The sequence below is a fragment of the Cricetulus griseus genome, chromosome 6 (assembly GCF_003668045.3).
Source record: "Cricetulus griseus strain 17A/GY chromosome 6, alternate assembly CriGri-PICRH-1.0, whole genome shotgun sequence".
NCBI lineage: Eukaryota > Metazoa > Chordata > Mammalia > Rodentia > Cricetidae > Cricetulus > Cricetulus griseus.
Window position 1 is genome coordinate 10,724,115 of NC_048599.1, and position 24,319 is coordinate 10,748,433.

Below are 24,319 nucleotides of genomic sequence, written 5' to 3' on the forward strand. Positions count from 1 at the left end.
GAGCAGTGCTGAGATGCAGAGGGTCCCAAACTCTGTGTTGCTGTCTTCCTGTTGTTTATGGAGCACACTTGGCCACCACTGCACAGCCCATGGGCACAATTGAAACAAGCCGGCTGCGTGCGGGCAGTTCCAGTTGGAATGGCAACAACTTCCCAAACAAAAGTCTTGGCTCTTTGATCTTGCTTTATCATTTAACAATTTTCCAAATGCTCCTAACTGAGCTTTCTTCTGCCTTCTGTGGCCTTTGCCCCAGAGTGAGCCACCCCCGCTATGTTTTATCTTTGGCCAAGTGTAAAAGTGCTAGGAGGCTGGAGAGATGGCGCAGCAGTTAAGAACACTGGCTTGTCTTCCAGAGGACACAGGTTCAACTCCCAGCACCTTCTTGTAGCTCACAACCATCTATAACTCCAGTTCCAGGGGATCTAGTGCCCTCTTCTGGTCTCTAAGGGCACCAGGCATATATGCAGTACTCAAACATACATGCAGGCAGAACATGAGTACATATGATATAAATATATTGTATATATAAAGTTTAAAAGCACTGGGCTCCTCCAAGCACTTTGCTGCCTGTCACAGGAGCGAGTCAGGCCTGGGGACTGGTGTTCCCCTCATGGTCATCACTTCCTATCCCTTTTTCTAGGATGAGTCCACGGGAGAAATCACATTCTACATGAAGGGAGCGGATGTTGTCATGGCAGGCATTGTCCAGTACAATGACTGGCTGGAGGAAGAGGTGAGCCTGGGGTAGTGAGTTGGGGGGGTCCTGAGGGTCTGCACTGCAGAGGCCTGGGGTAGTGAGTTGGAGGGGTCCTGAGGGTCTGCACTGCAGAGGCCTGGGGTAGTGAGTTGGAGGGGTCCTGAGGGTCTGCACTACAGAGGCCTAGGGTGGTGAGTTGGGGGGTCCTGAGGGTCTGCACTGCAGAGGCCTGGGGTAGTGAGTTGGGGGGGTCCTGAGGGTCTGCACTGCAGAGGCCTGGGGTAGTGAGTTGGAGGGGTCCTGAGGGTCTGCACTGCAGAGGCCTGGGGTAGTGAGTTGGAGGGGTCCTGAGGGTCTGCACTGCAGAGGCCTGGGGTAGTGAGTTGGGGGGGTCCTGAGGGTCTGCACTGCAGAGGCCTGGGGTAGTGAGTTGGAGGGGTCCTGAGGGTCTGCACTGCAGAGGCCTGGGGTAGTGAGTTGGAGGGGTCCTGAGGGTCTGCACTGCAGAGGCCTGGGGTAGTGAGTTGGGGGGTCCTGAGGGTCTGCACTGCAGAGGCCTGGGGTGATTAGTTGGGGGGTCCTGAGAGTCTGCACTGCAGAGGCCTAGGGTGGTGAGTTGGAGGGGTCCTGAGAGTCTGCACTGCAGAGGCCTGGGGTAGTGAGTTGGAGGGGTCCTGAGGGTCTGCACTACAGAGGCCTAGGGTGGTGAGTTGGGGGGTCCTGAGGGTCTGCACTGCAGAGGCCTGGGGTAGTGAGTTGGGGGGGTCCTGAGGGTCTGCACTGCAGAGGCCTGGGGTAGTGAGTTGGAGGGGTCCTGAGGGTCTGCACTGCAGAGGCCTGGGGTAGTGAGTTGGGGGGTCCTGAGGGTCTGCACTGCAGAGGCCTGGGGTGATTAGTTGGGGGGTCCTGAGAGTCTGCACTGCAGAGGCCTGGGGTGGTGAGTTGGAGGGGTCCTGAGAGTCTGCACTGCAGAGGCCTGGGGTGGTGAGTTGGGGGGGTCCTGAGAGTCTGCACTGCAGAGGCCTGGGGTGGTGAGTTGGGGGGTCCTGAGAGTCTGCACTGCAGAGGCAGGCTGGCCTCGCAGCGGGAGTGAGTGGGTCTTGGTGCTCGCTTGTTAGCTGTGGCTCTGGCACTGACTACCATAAAACTGCAGAGTACTACCTATTGCAAAACTTAGTTGCTTGAGCAGCATGTGTTTTGTTCTCACCGTGTGTGGGGTTAGGGTCTGGGTGTGGCTCAGCTGGGGTGTCCATGAGGCTGCATGTCAGCTGAAGACCCAGCTGTGATGGGGGTGTTCTTTGAGCTCAGTCTTTGCTTGGTGCTCAGTGCTTGGTGCTCCATTGTTGGTGCAGACAGTGCCCAGCTCCTTAGGGCTATAGTCCAAAGTCATGGGTTTCTGTCAGCTGTCACCCTTTGTCTCTTGTCCTGTGGGTTCCTTCATGGGCACCCCCAATGTGACAGCTGTCTTCAAGATGGAAGTCTCCATTTCTGGTGACCTGATCCCAGAAACAGGGCCCCCCTTTTCACAAGGTCCAGCCCACACTTGAGGGGAAGGTGACTGTGCAGGGGAGTTACAGGAGGTGACGATCTTGGGGGCCACAGCTAGAGGGAGGAGTGCTGGGTGATGTTGGCTGGCCAGACCTCAGGCAGGTGAAAGTCACATCAGCATTCAGCTCCCTCCTGGGGGATGGCAAATCAGAGACCCACAGGGCCAGGCTCGGCTCACAGGTGAATGGCAGGCCTGGGTGTGTCTTCCTCGTGGGGTTGCACTTTGGCAGTTCAACCTGTTGAAATGTTCTGTGGCACCCATGTTTGGAGGCGCACCCAGGAGCAGTGGCTACATACCCATGGTGGATGAGCACACCCAGGTTTGTTCACTGAGCCAGCCACCCATGCTTGCTTGTAACTTTACAGCCTGGGTTCAGGCTTTGGAACACACTGTGCTAGCCAGAGAAGACTTAGTTTGCCCCTTGGTGCTCCAGCTCGAAGCTTGGCTCTGGGGACCATAGCTCTAGGGGAAAGCAGTCTCCTAATCTGCCATTCTCCCTGACCCCTTGGCTTCGGCTGGGGCAGTCTCAGACTTGGGCCTGAGCATAGCTCCCCATTGATCTTTGTCTGCCTTGCAGTGTGGCAACATGGCCCGGGAGGGACTGCGGGTGCTCGTGGTGGCCAAGAAGTCCCTCACAGAGGAGCAGTACCAAGACTTTGAAGTAAGTGGCCCATGACCTTTGCCTTGCATCCCTGATCCAACTTCTCAGTCACCTGTCCGGGGACACACCTTGCTCATTCCCCTCTGGCCATCCTGGCCTTTGGAGCACACTGGCCTCCCTGTTAGCGCAGGGCCTTTGCACTTGCTGTTTGCTCTGCCCGGCGCTCGCTCCAGTGCCCCTCCTTCTCACTTCATGTTCCAGTGTTTCCTCTCCAGGAAGTCCTCCCACACTCCGTTACTTCCCGCTCATCTCCCGCGTGATTTACCTTCTTTGCCACCTACTTGAGGAGGATTTGAGAGAAATCACTTGTGTTCTAGACCCTTGCTCCATCTTTCTCCCTCAGTCCCTGTCTTGTTGCTGCTTTGAGACAAGGTTTTGCTTGTAACCCAAGCTTGCCTGGAATCCTCCTGCCTCAGCTTCCTGAGTTCCGTGGACTGACATGAGAGCCACCCAAGTAGTTCTGAGCTACAGAGTAGGTTAGAGTTGTGGCCCATCTCCGATCTACCCGTGCTTCTATCATCCCTTCGATAGTGTTCCCGACCGCAGGACCTTGTCTGGCCAGTGTCTGTGTCCCTGGCACCTGTCACAAGGCTGACATGCACAAGTGCAGGGTGCATGCAGTTTAGGGACAGGTTTCTGGGGTCCTTGCCAGTCTCCCAGCAGTTGACTTGGCCCTGTCCCTCAGAAGTGCCCCATGTGTTTGTAAGACTTTAGGGATCAGTTTTCATCCATGGGTGCCTGTGGTGACTGTCTATGCGATTCCTCCAGGGGAATCCAGGCTTTCCTTAAGTTTCACTGCCAAGATAAAGAGGGAATAAATAGGTCGGGTTGGAGTCAGTCATCAGAAGCGGGGTTTGTGGGGTTCAGGAGGCCCAGCTGATATGGACAGTGTGGTGGGGTGATGGCCTTACCTCATCCCTCCACCCCCTGACATGTCTCTGTCACTCCCCAGGCCCGCTATGTCCAGGCCAAGCTGAGTGTGCATGACCGTTCACTCAAGGTGGCCACGGTGATTGAGAGCCTGGAGATGGAGATGGAGCTGCTGTGTTTGACCGGTGTGGAGGACCAGCTGCAGGCTGATGTCAGGCCCACACTGGAGACGCTGCGCAATGCCGGCATCAAGGTAGGGCTGCCAGAGAGACAGAGCCTGGCCAGTGACCTGACAGCAATGTTAAAACGACCTCCAGGGAGACATTGACAGTGGAAGGCTGGGTGTGGTGCCCCGAGTTTGTAATCTTGGCATGTGGGAGTCAGTGATAAGATCTCAAGTTCAGGGCCAGCCTGGGACATAGTGAGAGCCTGGTCAAAAAAGGAAGAGATGAAAGGAGAGAATAAATGGAAGTCAGAAGGGGTAAAGGGAAACCAGTGTCCCACTCGATAGCCTGGCTTCGGACACCTTAAGTGGCTCTGCTTCTCCCCACAGGACAAGCTCCCTGAAGGTCAGGGGCCTGTGTCTCCCAGTCACGCAGAGCAGTGTGATTCCATTGAGTGACTGACTAGTGGCTGTCAGTTGCTCTGGTCCAGTGAGAAAGGGACAACCACCCCACGTGTGTGTGGCTGTGTGTGTGTGGGGGCGGGGAGGAGGTGTAGAGAAACTTCTGTATTAATCTGCTGTTGGGGGTGGAAACAATCCAGGCGGCGACTCTGTAGGGCCAGAAGAGGGCGTCTCAGGCCAGAGAGACTCTTGATTCTGAAGTGCTGTCCTAAACTCCTGATCTTCCTGCTGTCATCCCCTGAGTGCTGTGTTTCTGTTTTTTTTTTTTTTTTTTATGTGGTGCTAGGGATGGGACCCAGAGCTCTGTGCATGCCAGGCAAGTGTTCTCTACCACTGAGCATACCCTGTTCTTTCTTTTTAATGTGCGTGTGTGTGTGTGTGTGTGTGTGTGTGTGTGTGTGTGTGTGTGTGTAGACAGAGGAGGACGTCAGGTGTCTTTCTCTGTCACTTTCCACCCTATTCCCTTGAGACAGGGTCTCTCACTGAATCTGGAGTGAGGCTGGCTGCCAGCAAGCCCAGCCCCCCTCCTGTCTGTGCCGCTCCCCGGACCCCAGCACTAAGGTTATAGCGTGCACTGGCTACACATGGCTTCCTATGTTGGCGCTGCAGATTGAAACTCAGGTGTTCATGCTGATGCAGCAAGTGCCCTTACCCGCTTAGCTGTCTCCTCAGCCTGTCAGGACACACAGCACAGGACACGGATGAGGCTACCACCTCTGGCTACACAGTCAACTTTCTGTGAAGTAGGAGTGTGGTCTAACAGGGGCGAAGCATAGTACATAAGTGTGTGTTATTTCTTACATGTTCAATCAGTAAGTGCTATGTGCCATCTATGACTGACAGCAGTGGGCATGCCCACACAGGGCTAGCCACGCATTAGAGTGTGCTGGGTGCTAACATCACACTGGCGCCTGTGTTACTCGGTGTCAAGGGGTCTCAGCTTCGTTGTGATCTCAGGGGATCGCTGTCCTGTGTGGGGTCTGCCCGTCACACCACACTGCAGTGCGGCCACAGCTGTATTCACAGGCTCCCATTGACTGCTCCTGCAGGGGACCCAGGTTCAGTTCCTAGCAGCCACGTGGCAGTTTAACTTCAGTTCCAGGGAACTTGCTTTGGCCCCCATGGGCACCAGGCATGCACATAGTGCGTAGACCCACACACAGGCAAAATACTCACCCACGTAAAATAAAAATAAATCTTTAGAAGAGGGAAAGGTAAGGAGATGGCAGAGCCCCACAATAGCAAGTGAACAGAGGATGGCAGGCAGGCCTCACATGGTGTGGGGCATTGAGGAATACAAATGGAATCAGAGATAGGTTGTTAATCTGCAGTTTGTCAGGGGACATACTCACACGAGGGAACCAGTCACCAGGTTGGCACTCTGAGCAGGTTGGATCCAGAATGCTTCCCTGTGCTGGCTTAGCCCAGAGAGAGAGGGTGCGGGGGAGAGGGGAGGGGAGGGGAGGAGAGAGGAAGAGGAGGAGAGGGGAGGAGAGGATAGGAGAGGGAGGAGAGGGAGGGAGAGGGAGGAGAGGAGAGGGGAGGGAGAGGAGGAGAGGAGAGGGGAGAAGAGGGGAGGGGAGGAGAGGAGGGGAGGGGAGGAGAGGAGGGAGGGGAGGGGAGGAGGGAGAGGGGAGAGGGAGGGAGGGGAGGAGAGAGAGGAGAGGGAGGAGAGGAGAGGAGAGGGGAGGAGAGAGAGAGGGGAGGGAGGAGAGGAGAGGAGAGGGAGGGGAGGTGAGGGGAGGCGGGAGGAGGGAGAGGGGAGGGGAGGGAGGAGAGGGAGGAGGAGAGAGGAGGGGAGGGGAGGAGAGGGAGAGAGAGAGAGAGGGAGGAGAGGGGAGGGGAGGGAGGAGAGAGGAGGGAGGAGGGAGGGAGGGAGGAGAGGGAGGGAGGAGGAGGGAGGAGAGGAGAGGGAGGAGAGGAGAGGAGAGGGGAGGGGAGGAGAGGAGAGGGGAGGGGAGGAGAGGAGAGGAGAGGAGAGGACGGGATGGTCAGCAGTACCTGTGATCAGGCTCTCTCCCTGCAGTGTGTCTCCCTGTGGATCAGCACCTGTGCACCTGCTTGCAGGTTCATCAGAAGGAAGTGGCCCACAGGGCCATTTGGGGCCCTGTGGCAGGCCTGTTATTGCCACACTGGGGTGTCTAAGCCCTGCTCTTCCAGGACTGTGGAGTTCTGCTTTATGTGGTTATATTTGCCCCCAGGTTCTCCTCGTTGACACGGTCCTATCTCCAGCATGGGTCTTGTTGGTACGGTGTGGACGGGTTTCCCTGTCCTGCTCCTATTAGAGGCAAGAAGAGGGAAGAGGGGCCAGGCAGCCTCTTTGGTCACTGAGGTCTGGGGTGCAGGCCTACTCCAGCCTTTGGACAGACACAGAAACTGAGCCCAAAATGCTGGTCACACTTTTCAGGCTGTCACCCTGTGAGGTGAAGCAGCTGGCACTGGAGCTTCAGGGTCTTAGGTACCATCTCTGGGTCCCTTTTGTCATTCCGTGAGAGATACAGGCTCTGTGGGGCACAGAGCCTGTTATCTGTCTGTGGCTTCCAGAACTTAAGTCTCTGTGCTCATTGTGCACTGTCTGTTCTTTTACTGGCACCAAGCCAGTCACTATGTAGCATGTTGCTTCATGTGTTTTGCTTTTTGAGGTAGTATCTTGAAGTGTAGCACAGGTTGGTCTCTGTCTCCTAACCCTACTGCCTCAGTACTGACTGCTGGGATTACAGGCATGCACCACTGAATCTACTTATAGTTCATTTTTATTTTACTGTTTCTATTTTTTATTTTCTTTATTTTTTTGGTTTTTCGAGACAGGGTTTATCTGTGGCTTTAGAGGCTGCCCTGGAACTAGCTCTTGTAGACCAGGTTGGTCTTGAACTCACAGAGATTCGCCTGCCTCTGCCTCCCAAGTGCTGGGATTAAAGGCGTGAGCCACCAACACCCAGCCTGTTTTTTATTTTTTGGGTGATCTTGATATCATAACAACATGTAGCCTAGGCTAGCCCCAAATTCACAGCAGTCTTCCTGCTCCTGCCTACAGTTGTGCCCCACCATACCCCATTGAGACTGACTTTGTCTCTGGTGAACAGTCGACTGTTGTTCCCACTATTAGTAGCCACTAAGCCCCGTGCTGGGCTATCCCGGGGAATCACAGGGACTCTGAGTCTCAGGAGGTTTGATGTTCTTGAGAGCCTCACTGCCCCAAGGAATAGGCCATCTTCAGAGTCCAGCACTCAGGACGGTTTCCCTGCTGTGATTTCAGGTTTGGATGCTGACAGGGGACAAACTGGAGACAGCCACGTGCACAGCCAAGAATGCACATCTGGTGACCAGGAACCAAGACATTCATGTTTTCCGGCTGGTAAAGCATTGTCTTGGGGCCATGTGGGGAGGTGCTTGAGTTTGTCCTGTAACCCATAACCTAGAATGGGCCTCTAAAGGGAGGAGGGGCAGCCAGTGGTGGCCTCAGGTGGTTGCATAGGGCTAGGGGACCCAGTCGAGCATCCCTTCAACCAGTGTCAAGGAACGCCACCACACGGCCTTGAACTCATGCTGTGCTCTGGCCCTTTAGGGTGGCTGTGATCCCCTTTGGGGATCAGAAGAAAGTTAGGCACTGTGGCTGCTTTTGGCACTGCCAACAGCCAAGTATGGCACACAGAACCTATAGCAGCACCTGCAGAGAAAGGTGCCATAGATGCCCGGTCCCCAGGCTGCCCTCTGGGCTCTCTGCTCCAGGCTAACGAGCCCCTGCCAGCTTCTGTCTCCTGGGGTGCATTATTGCGAGTGGGTGTGAGAGGTCCTCTTGGTGCCTGTCCCATCCTGACTGTGCCGGCTTTAGTCCTTGGGAAGCGGAAAGGGATGGATGTCATACACACAGTCTTCTGGGCCCACAGCATCCTTCATTCAGCTTAAGGCTGGTGTCTACACAAGCTCCAGGAGGCCAGTGTTCAGCATGCTGCCTGCCATTTCCTGAGAGCCAGGTCTTCTCCATGCCTGTCCCCTTTCAGGTTACCAACCGTGGGGAGGCCCACCTTGAGCTGAATGCCTTCCGCAGGAAGCATGATTGTGCCCTGGTCATCTCTGGAGACTCTCTGGAGGTCAGTGCTAGGGCACCTCCTCTTTCGGTGGGTGGGTTGCAGGGAGGCCGTGGCATTGGCTGACACTGCCCGCCTCCCCCGCCCCCTGCCCCAGGTCTGCCTCAAGTACTATGAGTATGAGTTCATGGAGCTGGCCTGCCAGTGCCCGGCTGTGGTGTGCTGCCGCTGCGCTCCCACGCAGAAGGCCCAGATCGTGCGGCTGCTCCAGGAACGCACCGGGAAGCTCACCTGCGCAGTAGGTAAGCTTGGTGGGTGGAAGAAGGAGCCGCTGGGCATTGGTCAGGCCGGCTTGGGTGTTAGCAGTCCCCGTCCTCTGGCCCTGTCTGCTTGCATTCTGCCCTGCAGATGCGCTGAGCTGACTTCACAAGGGCCTCTGAGTTCTGCTGCTGTGTGTTGAGACTCCCAGGCCTCAGGCCTGTGGATGCTGGCTTCTCCTCTGTTCCTACTATTCATATGTCCCTTGAGAGAGAGGAGACAAGCATGCCGACAGGGAAGTGTCTTTTCTTCCTGGCATGTGACTGATGGCCATGGCATTCCAGAGCGGTGGAGACCCTGTGCTGAGGTTCAGATCTGGGATCAAATCTCTCAACCCAATGGTCACTGACGTCATCGTGGGCGTCTCTCTTTCCCTCTTGGGCCTTCATTTGCACCTCAGCAGTTGGGGACCATGGTGTTGGCTTCCTCACCTAGGCGTCCAATGAGTAAAGTATGAGGTATGCTGACCACAGGTCACAGTGTACTGAGGACGTCCATGCCCTGCAAGGGCTGTTGCCACTGGCAGCAGCTGTGCATACACATCTTGAGAGGAGGTTGTAGATGCTGGCCACTGCCACAGCTCAGCATTTGACCCTGGCAAACCACCTGGTCTCCAACACTCACCAGCTACCTCTTTTGAGGGTGGCTGGATGGGTTGGGTGGGACAGAGTCCACACCTAGTGAAAGATACGACATGGATTTCTGCCCTGAGAATGCCATGTGTGAGCCACCTCTGTCATGTCTCCACATTCCGACCTCTCTTCTCTGGTCTGCGTGCTCCACAGGTGACGGGGGCAACGATGTTAGCATGATCCAGGAATCTGACTGCGGCGTGGGCGTGGAGGGCAAGGTAAGTGAGTGTGTGCGCGTGCGCGCAGCTCCACGCTTCTAGCTCGAGTTTCTAGTTCTGTTTCTCTCTCTCTCTCTCTCTCTCTCTCTCTCTCTCTCTCTCTCTCTCTCTCTCTCGTCTCCTCTCTCCTCCCCTCTCCTCTCTACTCTCCTTTTCCTCTCTCCTCTCTTGCCTCATGTTTCCCAGGCAGGTCTGGAACTTGATTGACAGCTGAGAATGCCCCCCCCCCCAACTCCTGATCCTCCTGCCTTCTTGAGGCCTGTGCCACCACACTGGCTATGCATGTGGTTCATGGGTGAGACTTTGTATCCAGAATCTATGCAAATCCCTTTAAGTTCAGGCTTTAAGAAACACAGTTGAGCCAGCTGTGGTGACTCAGGTCTTTAATTCCAGCGCTCATGAAGTAGACACAAGAGGATTGTGTCGTTCCAGCCAGCCACAGCTCACAGAGCAAGACCCTGCCTCAGAAACCAAAACAGTGGTGGGGGTTGTGGGAGGCGTGGACTAGAGGTGCTCAGTGGATCCAAGTGTGCTGCTGTTGCAGGAGACTGGAGTTTGGTTCCCAGCACCCACATCCAGCAGCTCACCCCCACAGCCACTTGTAACTCAAGCTCCAGGGGACCCAGAGCCCTCTTCTGGCCTCATGGGCACACGCATTTTCGTGTACATACCCAGTCCCGTACATAGACATACAGAATTAAAGAGAAAACAAATCTTTTAGGAAAGTTTAACAGAATCCTTTTTATGGGTTGCTATATATAAATAAGACATTTTTCCTTCTGTTAAAAATTATGTCATGATTCCTTTGGGTTTTAGCACATAAAAGTAGTAAGTGCTCACCACAACAAAAATAATTTAAGTTACGCCCACTCCTGCCTCTTAGTTGTACCAAACTAGTAAAACTGGGTAGTCTTCCAAAGTTATTTTCTGTGCGTTATGGTTATGGGTATGTGTGCTTTTGTTGCAGATACTGCCTACACATATTTTACCAGTGTATATGTATTATTTTCATGTATACTTTGAAATTAAAAACACACCACACACACTGTCATGCAGCTTGCTTAAATCTGTTACATCTTGGATTTCTTTCTCCATCAGAGACAGGGACAGCTGTCACTTCTAACCTCCATCTAATTTATTTTTTGAAATCGCTTATTACCCATGTTTTTAAATCATCGACGCCACTCTTAGAACCAACCTTGTTATCAAGGCCGTCGTCTCTTTGAATGATCCTCAGCACTCATTACTTCAGAACTCATACTGAACAGCAAGGACTGCCTTTTGTGCCCCACTTTAAGTCTCTGCCTCCAGTTCGGCAAAAACACAAGCACTGTGACTTTTTATTTTGAAAAAAAAAAATGTCATCTTGAACTAGGGATATGGCTCTATGGGTGAGAGAGCTTGTGTTGCAAGCATGAGGACCTGAGTTCAAATCCCGAGTACCCACCGTGGTTAAATGCACCAGTGTCTCTAACCTTGGGGGATGGAGACAGGTGGATCCCGAGAGTTCACTGGACCACCAGCCTCGCTTAACCTGCAAATTCTGGGTCAGTACTATGGGGAGGAAGAGAGGAAGGTGCCCAGTGTCCTGCTGTGGGCAGACCATGTACATGCGCAGGCATGAGAGCTGCAGACTTAAACAAACGCACATGCGCGTGTGCGTGCACAGACACACGGGCACAGGTGCACACATGTACACACACATGTACACACACACACGTACACATGCAGTCTTCAGTGAGCTCTGTTGACCTTGTCTTCCTCTCGCCTGCTGACTTCCGCTCTCTCCCTCTGGGCACACACTTCATGTCAAATACCTCTCAGGGGCTTTGAGAAGCAGTGATCCCCCTGCATCGGCACAGCAGCTGGACCCCCTCCTCCCGGCCCACATGTAATGCTGACCTAATGATTCATGGGCATTTTGCCCGATTGTCCCCAAAATGTCTTTGTAGCTTAAGAACAAAAGAAGCCCCAGGAAATAATCAAGGACCCCGAATTTCCCCTATTAGCGTTCGTTCATGTCTTCTTTAATCTTCTGTAATGTAAAACACTTCTCTGATCTTTTTTTTTTTTTTAAGGAGTGTTTAGTATTTATGCCGTTGATATATATTACATTTATTTACTTATTTGAATGTGAGTCTGTAAGTCATGGCCCAGTGCTCATGGGGGAGTCAGAGGACACTTTGTGAGAATCAGTTCTCTCCTTGCATCATGTGGGACCTGGGGCTTGAACTCAGATCATCAGCCTTGGCAGCAGGCACTTTTACCTGCTGAGCCATCTTACTGGCCCTCCATTGATATTATTGAAATATTCAGAATGTCCGTGAGTCCTTGGATCAGTGCACCCTGAGTGGCCTGTGTGTCAAGAGTGTTAGAGGGGGATTTGTATTCTCCAGGTCACATCATTAGGCACGGATGTCCCTCTTTCCTTTTAAGACATGAACGCCACAGTGTGGGTGCAGTGTGAGCTGTCTCCACACCCATGAACACGCAGGACATTCAGGAATGAATGTTTTACCACTGTGATTGGCATCCAGCTCCCCCGTGTTTAACGCTTCACGGCCCTAAATGTTATAAAGCGCCTATTGAATGATTTCTTTTCTTCTCAAACACACTGGGGGTGGGGAGAACTTAATACCAGCTTCATCTTACCTCCAAATTACAACTATCTGTGATTTAGTATGTTTTTTATTTAAGTAAATTCCTCTTGTAAAATCAAATTTGACTTGGACCACCAACTGTGTGTAGCCTGAAACCAAAGTCTCATTATTGAATGTCTTCAAAGGTCTCCTTGTCGCGTCTTGTTGTTTCAATTAAAAAGAGAAACGCACCCTGACCTCTGTGTGCGGATTACAGGAAGGAAAGCAGGCCTCCCTGGCAGCGGACTTCTCCATCACCCAGTTCAAGCATCTCGGCCGCTTGCTCATGGTGCATGGTCGGAACAGCTACAAGCGCTCGGCAGCCCTCAGCCAGTTTGTGATCCACAGGAGCCTCTGCATCAGTACCATGCAGGTGTGCAGCTGCGGGAACCTCTCAGAGTCACCTCTCCATAGGCAGAGGGCGGGCACGTCTTCACAGGTCACACAGACACACTGCCCAGGTGGGCGGTAGCTGGTACCTTTACACATGGGTGTGACACCCAGGTAGGCAAGCAGCAGGTACCTCTCACAGGTGCAGACAGACATACTGCCCAGGTGGGCGGCAGCAGGTGCCTCTCATAGGTGCACAGGTGGGTGGCAGCTGACATTTACAGATGCATGTGGGTAAGGCAGGCAACTGGCCCTTCCTCACAGGTGCACATAGGCACACCGTGCAGGTGGGTGGCAGCTAGCATCTCTCACAGGGCCACATGGGCATGGCAGGAAGTTGCAACCCCTTCATGGGTGCACACAGGTACACTGTCCAGGTGAGCAAGCAGCTAGTACCTTTTATGCGTGCACCTGGGCATGCTGCCCAGGTGGGTGGGCAGCTGGCACCTCTGCATTGGTATAAGCGGGCATGTTGCCCAGGTGGGTGAGCAGTTAGCCCTGTGCCCAGGTGTTTATGACAATCATTGTCATGGAAAATCCCAGCAGGTGGACAGTGCTTTACAGCTGTGGCTGCACCTGGCCAGTTTAAATCTTCATCTGGCCACATCCCAGCTGACAACTAACTCCTAGCTAAGTCCTAGCATCTCATCATTGGTTCCCCAGAGGGAGAGACAGAGTTAGGTTCAAACACACACTACAGCTTCTGTTTTTTTGTGCAGAGATGGCCCTGAGGTGGCAACCACACCAGAGGAGTAAATGTATTGTATGAGACAGGTTCTTGCTAAGCAGTCCAGGCTAGTATGTGTGCAAGCATGTAACTGTCAAGTGCTGGGTATGCTACCACACCTGGTTCTAACTTACTTTTCTCAAGTGCATCCTAGACCCTGGCTATTGGCTAAATGTTTGTAATGTAGTCAGCATCGCCTGTCTTCCTCACACTAGCCTGAGCCCATTTTATAGGTGGAAGGCTGAGGTTGAGTCATCCCAGGGAAGTGCAGCATGGCCTGCCCATCAGATTCAAACCTGGCCGGAAAGGGGCTGAAGAGGTGTCAGCTTGCAGAAGGCAGTGTACACATGGCCCAGGCCTGGGGACTCTTTTTCCCATCCCAGCCCCTCCACAGGCCTCAGGGTGAAATACTTGAGTTTGATGACAAGAACATTTGATTCCTGTCTCCTTTGTCTATACCACTGAGGACCTGTGAAGCCCATGCGTACACTGTTCTGTGACTCCAGGCTAACTTTTCCAGCTATGAAATGAACTGGGGGGATCTGCCTTGACCTTGAACTTGGCACTTGAAAAACCAGATTTCAAGCTGAATGCATCTTCACCATCATCGGTAAAACCAAGCAGGACAGTTCATGAACAGAAGGCAGGATGGTGAGATGGCTGAGTGGCTGAAGGCTCTTGCTGCCAAGCCTGATGGCCCGAGTTCAGTTCCGTAACTCACATGGTAGGGGGAAAGAACTGACTCTCACAAGTTGCTTTCTGACCTCCATTCCAGTGCTGTAGAAAGCTCACAGGCACCTGTCCATGCGCACACACGCATGGATGTAAAATTTGTAGGAAAGGTGTGTGGCCATATGTTGAAGGCAGCTAGCTCACCGTGCAGAAGGCGCCTGTCCGGCCTCCCATGGGAGAGTTCCCCACTGGCCTCTCACTGGCCTGTTGGGGGGAGATGTTCTAAAGCTACACAGCTGCTGGAGATCATCAGGCTGCATCTGTACTTTTAATTTATGCTAATCCATCATCAGACCGTTATGCTAATTCACCAGTGGGGCCAGGCCATGCTGTGGTTTTAATCACTGGGATGGAGATTAATGATCTCGTCCCTGGGCACACACAAAAGCAGGCAGATGAGCTGCCATCTGCCTTCCCATTGGTATCTACTCAGAGGTTCCAGAAGGTTCTGGAGTGAGGCTGGCCCTGCTCCTTGTGCCTCTGAGGAGCTTTAGCCCCTGTCTATGACATTGCACCTTGACATGGCAATCTCTGCTGAACAAGACAAGTGTAGTCACTTCCTGTGAAGTACTCTGGTGTAGATGCTGCTTTATGACTGTGAAAAGAGGCCACTGTATGGGAAGGGGTTCTGATGCTGATTCGCAAAATAACCCCGATTGTGCACGCTTGTGCAGCTGGATGCGAGGCCACTGTGGGTGACTTTCCCCGTGGTGAGGCTGTGAAAGTGTCAGAAGAGCCAGGCTTCCTGTGTCTGTAGTGTTTCAAAGTGCTCTAGCAAGCTTGCTCTCAGCGTGGTGTGGGGAGAATCGAACTCCCTACCTAGCTAAGATTGACCTTGGATTCTTGATCTGCATACCTCCACTTCAGAAATACTGGTATCACAGGTGTGCTCCATCACACCTGGCTCAGCTAAGTTTTTACAAAAGGCCTTCACTCAGCACTCCCAGCATTCACGGGGGTGGGGAATGATGGGTGGGTGGGGGGCTGGAAGCCACAGTCCCTTCGTGAATTTGTAGATGTTAGGAATTGGGAAGCATCAGTCAGCTGTTGGCCTCCTCACCAGGCCTTCCCAGCATGCACTGTTTTCCAGCACAGACTCCAGTGAGAGCTGGTGAAACCCTTACTGCTTTTTCATTGAAACACTAGCTTGTCACACGTTTTGAAAAAAAAAAAAAAAAAAAAAACAACTCCCTGGGCAGTGGTGACTCATGGCTTTAGTCTCAGCACTCAGGAGGCAGAGGCAGGTGGATCTCTGAATTCAAGGCCAGGCTGGTCTACGGAGTGAGTTCAGGACAGCCAGGGCTACACAGAAAAACAAACTCAAACTTTTCCCCTCCCTCATGTATGGCCCAAGCGCATAGCTCAGTGGCAGCATGCTCACCCAGTAGGTACAAGGTCCTCAGTTTGATCCTGAAATTGGAAAAAAATTTCCTCCCCCAAATTCCAAACTGTAATGTCTTCTATCTTGGTCCCTTAGGTGGCCAATGTGGAAACACTGGTAGCTGTGTCCCTAGCTTGGTTTCCACACCTCCAGTGTGCTCTCAGGGTGCGCACCTGGCAAGGTAGAATTCTGAGCTATTGGCTCACACGATGAACGGTTCACAAAAAGAGGCTGAAGATGGCTGCGGACGCTCGCTACTTCTGGCCTTGTCATGATCGAGCTGTGTGGTCTCCAGCCAGCCGCTGACCCTCTCTCAATGTCCTTACTTACATCACAGAGATGATGGCCATAGTCCTAGGGCAGTTGTAAGGGCTTCAAGAATTCCTGTACAGGGCACATGACATTATATGGGCTGGGACTGTGCTGTGACACTGAGTGACATCCTCTCCTTCATGCAGGCCGTCTTCTCTTCGGTATTCTACTTTGCATCCGTTCCTCTCTACCAAGGGTTCCTGATCATTGGGTAAGTCACCACAAGCAAGCTGCTCATGTTTATGATGTCCTGAAAAACATCCCACAGGGAGGAAGGCCATCAAAGGTCTAGGTGGCACCCAACTTCTGGCCCCAAGGCAGGTTTTGAGCCTTCTTGAAGTAGCAAAGCTTTGACACACCCTCCCCAGATAGGGGAGGCATGGTCACCCCCTGTGCCTCAGCTTACACCGAAGATGAACAGACTCAACAGACTCAGAGAGTCTGAGACAGCTCTAGTGGGGTATTGGGAAAGGGGAAGCGTTTGCAGTCCGTCCTCTTGACTGCAGCTGAGCTCAGGAAGATTCTGGGGCCCAGGGCCTTACACAGAGTGCAAAACGTTGATGGCTGCCATTGGCCCCGCCTCTGTTCCTGGCTTGCGAGAGAGGGCCCGAGCTTTTTCTTACTTGGGCACGTGGTGGGTGGCTCCACAGAAGCCCAAGTACAGGGTTCCAGAGCCCACTTCTGCCTACAAAGGAACTGGAAGACAGATTGGCCAGACCAGGGACTGCAGCAAAGCCTTCTTTCTTGCTGTGTCTTGCTGGTTGGGCGTGCTGCAGAGTACACATTGGTTGCCACCTGTTCCCACTTTGAAAACAGGAAGTCCCTGTGTTCTGTGGGGCCTTCTACGATCTGACCCTTGTCACCCATAGCCCCATCCATCTGGTTGCGCGCTCTTCTTCATGAGACCTGCAGCCTCACCTCAGGGCCTTTGTACCGGTCATTGTATTTACCTGGTGTGGGCTTCCAGATTGGGCACAGCTGCTCTTTTTTGGGTGTCCATAGTCTGTGCCCCGCCCCATGTGCGTGTACACACACCCTTTTTCCCTCTTGCCTATTCTACCCTCTCTCCTTGGCACTGGTCTGCAACACTCCTTGACGTGGAGACTAGCACAAAAGCCCTTGAGGGCAGATGCTCACCTCTGTCTTTTATCTGTAGTCTTAGTGCTGAGAGGCAGGCAGATGCATGATGGGTACGGTAAACAGCTGGGCAGGAGGGAGGAGGGGCTGCAGAGGCCCAGATGTCGAGTAGTCCCTGACGGCAGCCATCCCCTCAGGTATTCTACCATCTATACCATGTTTCCTGTGTTCTCCCTGGTTCTGGACAAAGACGTGAAGTCGGAAGTTGCCATGTTGTATCCTGAGCTCTACAAGGACCTCCTCAAGGTTCTCTAGTCCTCCCCAACTTCCTCTCCGATACCCCACCTCTTCCTACTGCTTCTCCCTTCTTTGTCCCTTCATTTCGCACTGGCTTTCTTCCTTTGGGGGGAAGGTGAGGGGCTTATGCCTTCCTGTGGGGGTGGGAGATGGGAGGGTCATTGAAAACTTCAGTCAGCCGCTTCTGCCCTGCACCTGTGGCTGTGCCCTTGAAGGATCTCTGACCTCTGACACTGCACTGCCAAAGGCAGGGGCTTTCTGTCTGCATGTGTGGGGTTCCCCTTTTGCTGGTTTTGTTTTGTATAAGCCTAAGCCTAGGGCCTTGTGCATGTTAAGCAAGCACTCTACCACTGAACTACATCCTGGGCTAGCCTGGAACTAGCACTATAAACTAGGCAGGCCTGAAACTCACAGAGATCTGCCTGCCTCTATCTCCTGAGTGCTGGAATTAAAGGCATGTGCTCTTGGATTTCTTTTCCTTTTTTATTTCCCAGTGGAATTACTAAGTTGTTCAGGCTAGCCTTGAACTAATTCTGAATCCCAGGCTAGCCCTGAATCCACCATCCTCCTACCTTAGTGTCCTCAGAGTAGCTGAAAAGACAGGCATATGTCAACTCTGGGTTCTCTTCGAAGGATGGTGTTTTTATTCCACATTCAGATGTGTGGGGCCCCTTTGTGGATGTTTGTGATAAAACCTGGCAGTGGTCAGTGGAAAGAGTCCCAACAAGGCTGATAGCAGTGGGCCTCCAGCCTCCACAGTAACGCCTGCTCTTTTCCTTTCCCATCTAGGGGCGGCCACTCTCCTACAAGACGTTCTTAATTTGGGTGTTAATCAGTATCTATCAAGGTGAGGTTGGGGTGGGGGAAAGGCCTGCTCCTCCTTTGCTTTAACCTTAACCTTTGTGGGAGGCGGGCAGGGAAGAGGTCACCCAGAGAGACACTAGAATCTGAGATCTTCAGGGGGTGTAACGGGTGGCCTGAAGCACCACAGCACAGCTGGGTTCTACAGTGTGGCTTGGTTGTTTCTTGGGTTGGCAAAGAGAGAAGCCTAGGCAGTTTAGGTCCACTGTTCCTAATGGGAAACGTTCAAAACCACAAAAGGTTTTGAGTCCTGACCTGGTGGGACACAGAGCACCGGGTCACTAATGACATGGTGTAAATGACCTTAGGGTAAGCATGTGTGTGTTGTGTAAGATAATGGACATCCTGTATAGACTTGGGGCCCAAGACACCTCGTATCCATATGCAGAGGCTAAGATGCCCCAGGAATTGCCCAGGTGACGAATGGGCAGCAAGTGTGCCCTGCCTCAGGTGTCCTGTTTCTGTGCTTGCAGGGAGCACCATCATGTACGGGGCATTGCTGCTGTTCGAGTCGGAGTTCGTGCACATTGTGGCCATCTCCTTCACGTCACTCATCCTCACCGAGCTGCTGATGGTGGCGCTCACCATCCAGACGTGGCACTGGCTCATGACGGTGGCCGAGCTGCTCAGCCTGGCCTGCTACATTGCCTCCCTGGTGTTCCTCCACGAATTCATTGGTAAGACCTCGAGCCCTAGCCCCAGGACACAAGTGTCCTCTCTGTTTTATTTTATTTGCGACAGAGTCTCACTGTGTAGAGCAGGCTGGCCTTGAGCTATAGAGATCCATGTGCCCATCTCTCCAGTGCTGGGATTAAAAGGCTTGCACTGCCCCATCTGGCAGATGTCTGTTTGTAAATCCCGCAGCGCTGGCTGGCTGAGGAAGGGGGGTCCTTCATGAATTCATCAAGCTCAGTGAGCTGCCCTCTCTGTGGACTCCATGCCTCCAGATTTAACTAACTGCTCACCCAAAGTATTTGAATGAGAAGGTGTCTGTGTCAGATACGCAGAGACTTGCTCAGCAGCAAAATCTAGCAAATATGTGCATAGTGCTTACTGCCTCCTGTCTCTCGGGCCACTGGAGGTGTCGTCATGTATAGAGCCCATGCACAGGCTTAGGGAAAGGAGACTGATTTCTTCATTAGGACTCGAGCGTTAGTGGGTGTCTATTTGCTGAGAGCCTGGGCATTGCCCCCTTCCCAGGTATGAAAAGGTGCAGTGTTTGCTGGTCTTCTCCAGTGACCAGCCTGAGATATGGAACATCTTCAGGAATAAATAATTAGGCAGTTTCCTGGTACAAGCCTTGTGGCCAAGCCAGACTTTGCAAAGTTTTATTAATTTCTTCCATGTTTTTTGGGGGTCATTCTGACTGACAATCTCAGTCAGAAGTTCAGTCTGTGAGTATGAGTGCATTGTGGTCCATCAGCACCCAGGAATCCGGGCTGACCCAGTCAACTCCCCTCTGCCCTGTAGTCCCGATCTGCTTCCTTAGGGACCATCATAGGCTCCATGAGAACTACTGTGACTACTGTTTGTCACAGCTGACAGTCTCCCAGCAGTGGGCACTGGCTCATTTGGTAGAGCACGAGTGCCTGTCCTGGGCCAGGATGGCAGGGAGTTGACCCTTCTGGTCAGAGGGTGCAGGAAGCATATGGAAACACCCTTTGAGTGCAGGAGGCTGATGGGACCAAAGCTGCAGACAGAGAACCAAGGTGAGGTGAGAGGGGCCCAGGCAGACCCATGTAAGCCATACTACAGGACAGCATGGGGGCTGGGGGAAGGGACACAGCATGGGGCCAGGGACTGGGTGAAGCAGACAACGGGGAGAAGAGGACCAGAGAGAGAGATCCAGAGAGAGAGAGAGATCCAGAGAGAGAGAGATCGTAGTTGATGTGTTGGGAAGCAGGGACAGCGTGGGGCAGTGTGGGCCGTGGAGGGGCAGGGGGACTTCTCCATCCAGCCATAGGCATGAGTTTGAGTGTGTGTGTCCGAGTCTGTCTCCAGGGCAGCCTGTGTTTGTCCCTATACTGTACTCACACTTGCAATGACGCATCAGGGAGTCACATCAACTTAGCTGGCCCTTCCCCGTGGGTGGCTAGCTGCCAGGCTAACTCTGTTCTGGCCCAGACCTGTTTGTAGCTCCCCTTCCAGACACTTCTAAAACGAACCCTTTTCCAGTGGATCTCCCTGTCACTCTGACCCTGGTTTCCACAGCCCAGGGGAGACTCAAGCCTCTGAGCGTCAAGTCCCTGGAGCCTGTGCCATCCTAGGAGCCAGTAGAGAGAGCATTCTAGATGGGCTGCAGTAAGACAGTGAGGCTTCTGTGTTTGAATGGACTCAGATGTCCTCTGCTGAGTCTGCCAATGTGGGGGTGTGATGTGGCAGGGGTGGGGGACAACAGCGTGGCCCCCAGGCTGCTTCCCTGCCCTTCACTCCTGCAATCCAGACGGCAGGTCCACTCCTGCAGAGACTTCCAGTTGGGTACAGAGGCAGTTGACGCGGGTTGGGGGGGGGGCGCTGCAGGAGGCCAGTGGCTTTTGAGAGGGCCATGTAAAACACCACCACTAGGGCAGTGAAATGGTGGTCATACCTTGGCGGGTATGAGCTGATCCATGCATAAAACATCACGGTGTCCTCCACAGGCACAGCTAACGTAACATTGAAGGAGGCAGACCAGAGGAAGCAGTCTTCCAAGGTTCCTTAGCGGGCACTCATGAGACACTGACTATCCAGGGATGCCTTTGGTCCAGGCTCCTTTTCCCAACCTCACTAGCTCCTGTGAAGCCACCAGTGAAGATGAAAGCGGGACATTAGTTTACACTGGTGTCCTTTCAGAGAGGTTTTGTGAGCATCTGCTGTGTGCCCAGGGGCCTGGGTCTGGGGACATGCAGAGGTGTGGTCCCTGGCTGGGGAGACCCAGCGTGGTGGAAGGTACAGAAGCAGGGCCTGAGCCTAGCACATAGTAGGTGCTTCATTGGTGGCGTCCTCCTTTCCATACTGTGCTCATAACTGGGAAGGGCTTATGCCCAGTCCACAGCTGCCCTCCCTCCTAGGCTTCCCAAAGACTCTGGCTTCACCATCCCCAGCCCAGGACAGAGCGCCCTAACCCCAAGTTTAAGCCTGATCCTGACAAGCTGTCTCTTCTCCCTTTGCCCTGTGGCTGTGGGTCCCTCTCTTGGCTTTGTGTGGATGTCACTGGGTCTGAACAGCCACTGAGAATCAGAGCCATACATTGAATGTCACTCTCTGTGCTCTGTGGCTCAGAAGAAAACCGAATTGTCAATTAGAATCAAAAACAACTGTGGGAATATTTTCCGGAAGGTTCTTTTCCTAGTTGTTGAAAGTAACATTTCACCAAACGTGGGGGCAGGCTAGAGGGGGGAGGGGAAATGAGGGCCGTGTGCACGGCCAGCTCACGGCGTGCTCTCTGCCGAAGAGAGTGGGGAACAAGGAATAAAGAAGAACGCTCTCCCTTGGTGGCCCCAGGCACATCCTGTAGAAGGCTCCTGTCACGGCCATCTTCTCACTTACAGATGTCTACTTCATCGCCACCCTGTCGTTCCTGTGGAAGGTGTCTGTCATCACCCTGGTCAGTTGCCTCCCGCTCTATGTCCTCAAGTACCTGCGGAGGCGATTCTCCCCTCCCAGCTACTCGAAGCTCACATCGTAGGCGGCAGGGGGCGGCAGGGAAGACTGCGCTCTCCCCGGGGAAGGAATTCAAGTTCCATGTGCATGACCCCCTCCGGTGGACGTGGACAGTGGACGGTGCGGTCATGGCTGGCACAGGCAGCTCCACTGAGGCACACTGAAGGGTCAGGAGGGAGGGCCGAGAGGTGCACCTATTGGAACCTTGGGTGCTACGGTGAAGGTTTGGGGCCGGGTGGCTCAGCTGAGGTTTGTGTGGGTCACTGTGCAAGAAGCTTCCTTATGGCTTGAACCTGTTGTCATGTGATAAAAGTTTCTGTCTAGTTGAAGGTTGCCAAAGGCTTTTTCTTTTAAACAGTCTTATCACACATGCATTCCCCAAGTCTTTCTGGCTCTTAAAAAGGCACATACTTTTAATCCTAACTCTTGGGAAGCAGAGGCAGGCGGATCTCTGAGCTTAAGGCCAGTTCAAACAGAGTTCAGGGCCACATAGAACTCCGTCTCAAAAACTAATAATAAACCAACCAACAAAAAGGTGTTCTCAGAAAAATGTGAAGTTCTGAAGTTGGGTATGGTGCCTGCTTGGAATCCCAGTTCTCAGGAGGCTGAGACAGAGACCAGCCTTGACTGTTTAGGGAGTATCAGGCCAGTCAGGGTTCCTAGTAAGACTGCTGCAGCACGCATGCATGCACGAACGCCCGCCCGGGGAAATGAGAAAAAATACAGATCTGTCCCTGTGGAAGGAAGAGAATGTGACTTGAAGCGTTCAGATTCTCTTGATGGGGGGAGCTGAGGCTCTTTGTACAGCCCAGCCTGCGGAGCTGCGGGGACCCCAGGCTGAGGGAGCTGAGGCTGGAAGCTGCATGTTAGGCTTGATGCACTTTGACAGCTTGCAGCCACCCTTGCGTTGACTGTCCCTGCCACCTCATAAAACAGTCCCAGTGGTGTGACCCCACTGCTGACAGCCATGGCCATGGAGGCCAGCAGAGTCGCTCCAACTGGAAGTAGGAGGCTGACAGCCCTTTAATGTGTCAGCATCGTGATAAGAGCCCTGCTCATTGTTTAGACAACACGGCAGCTGTGACTCAGATAATCTGAAGCTGGGGCGGAGAGGTCAGGGCTCTGGGACCTTCTCTTCCCTGGCACAGCCCATTTCCTGAGAAGAGGAATTACCAAGGACCGAGCTGGCAGGCAGAGGCTTCTCATAGGCTTGTCCTTCGCGGACAGCAGCTCCCAGGAGGAGGCTGAGGGAAGCCAGGAGTGGAGGCCTCCCCTGCCAGGGTGGCCAGCTTCACCTTGGGGATGTGGCCTTGTGTCTTGCTGTTCCTTTAAAACCTCCTGTTGGATTTCCCTTCTATTGGGTTTTAAGATCCTGTGGTCTAGCCATGTTTCCTCCTCTGCTTCAGCCGTGTCTTCTGGAAGCTGAGGCAGGTGTCCAGGTAAGGTGGATCATGACGTGTGAGTGACAGTTCAGGTCATCCCCCCAGTGTTTCAGAGAGGTGGGGCCAACCCCAAGACTCAGGGTGGAGGAGGTCTTGCCCACTGTCTCAAGCCTATCTTTGTAGAAGTCACCCTGAAAAACTTGAGGCCTTAAGATAAATCCACTCTGTGTTTGCAAACCCCGAGCCCAGCCCTGCACACAGAAAGTGACAAACGTCTGAGAGTTGGAGAATGCTGGTGTCTGGTCTTCTTGACCATTTGGGTGGAGTCAGCACTCCCCATCCACCTGACGCCTCGGAGTGCCTGATACCTCAGGTACTGGACAGTGTCCCCCATGTGTCCCTTGTTCTCTGGGGGAGGTGGACAAGAACACACCCTGTGGGACTTCTCTGAACCAGCAGCTTGTCAACACTACCCCTGGAGTCCCTGAGTGACTGAGGACATGAAGACTTGGTGTCATATACATTCCTCAGAACACGAAAGTCAGGGGCTAGGACTGACCAAGAGACCATGACCCTTTCTTACACACATCAAACTGCCCTCTCAATGAAGAACCCAAAGTACTTGGGGACTCCAAGAGAGGTGATGGCCAGCCAGCAGGGATGGAGCCCCGGTTTGCAGCCTTTTAACAGTAGGATATGTTGACCTTTTCCTTGGTCTGTCCATGTGGAAACAGCTTGCGTCACATTCCACTGGCACCCTCACCTGGAAACTCCAAAGGACTCAACAAAGCATTTCACCTGAAGTCAGAGGTTCTCAGGGCATTGTCACCCCCCACCCCACACACACACCAACCGCTCCACCCCTGACAGCCCTAGCTGTTCCTCCGAGGAAGGGTTGCTTGTCTAGCTTTTGAAAATGGCCTCAGGCAGGGCAAACATGTTTGCCTTTATTTTCTCTCGTTTCCCCTTTCTCTTTTAAGATGTGATGAGCAGACAGCCCCTCCGTCCATCCCACGGCTGTGCATGAGTGGCTGTCGTGCTAGGTGAGCAGGGCGCCGTCTGCCTGGGGCACTGTTAGCATGGAGCAGACTGTCCCTAGCCCACTGGAGCGGGGATGAAGTGGGGGTGAAGGGGGTGGGTCGTCCACATTTGAGAGCTCCACAGGTCCCAGCCTCGCTCCCCACAAAGCAAAGCTCTCTTTGTGCTGGTGTTCCGCACACCTCTCTGTCTACACAGCCCTGAAATTTGGGGGCGTTGGAGATGCTTTTGAATGTGTTTTGA

The 24,319-nt window shown here is 53.3% G+C and overlaps 1 protein-coding gene across 1 annotated transcript in view; it reads left to right on the forward strand.

Moving 5' to 3' along the window:
* The window catches only part of LOC100773673 (probable phospholipid-transporting ATPase IIA), a 92,492-nt gene extending 70,811 nt beyond the window's left edge, over positions 1-21,681 (forward strand). Inside the window, exons 16-28 of the mRNA XM_027423321.2 lie at positions 641-733; positions 2,824-2,907; positions 3,860-4,030; positions 7,659-7,757; positions 8,404-8,493; positions 8,588-8,732; positions 9,534-9,598; positions 12,455-12,610; positions 15,926-15,990; positions 17,054-17,162; positions 17,943-18,000; positions 18,488-18,691; positions 21,545-21,681. Coding sequence (XP_027279122.1) covers positions 641-733; positions 2,824-2,907; positions 3,860-4,030; positions 7,659-7,757; positions 8,404-8,493; positions 8,588-8,732; positions 9,534-9,598; positions 12,455-12,610; positions 15,926-15,990; positions 17,054-17,162; positions 17,943-18,000; positions 18,488-18,691; positions 21,545-21,681 — 1,476 coding nt within the window. The remainder of the gene's footprint in view (positions 1-640; positions 734-2,823; positions 2,908-3,859; positions 4,031-7,658; positions 7,758-8,403; positions 8,494-8,587; positions 8,733-9,533; positions 9,599-12,454; positions 12,611-15,925; positions 15,991-17,053; positions 17,163-17,942; positions 18,001-18,487; positions 18,692-21,544) is intronic.
* The last annotated feature ends 2,638 nt before the right edge of the window (positions 21,682-24,319 follow it).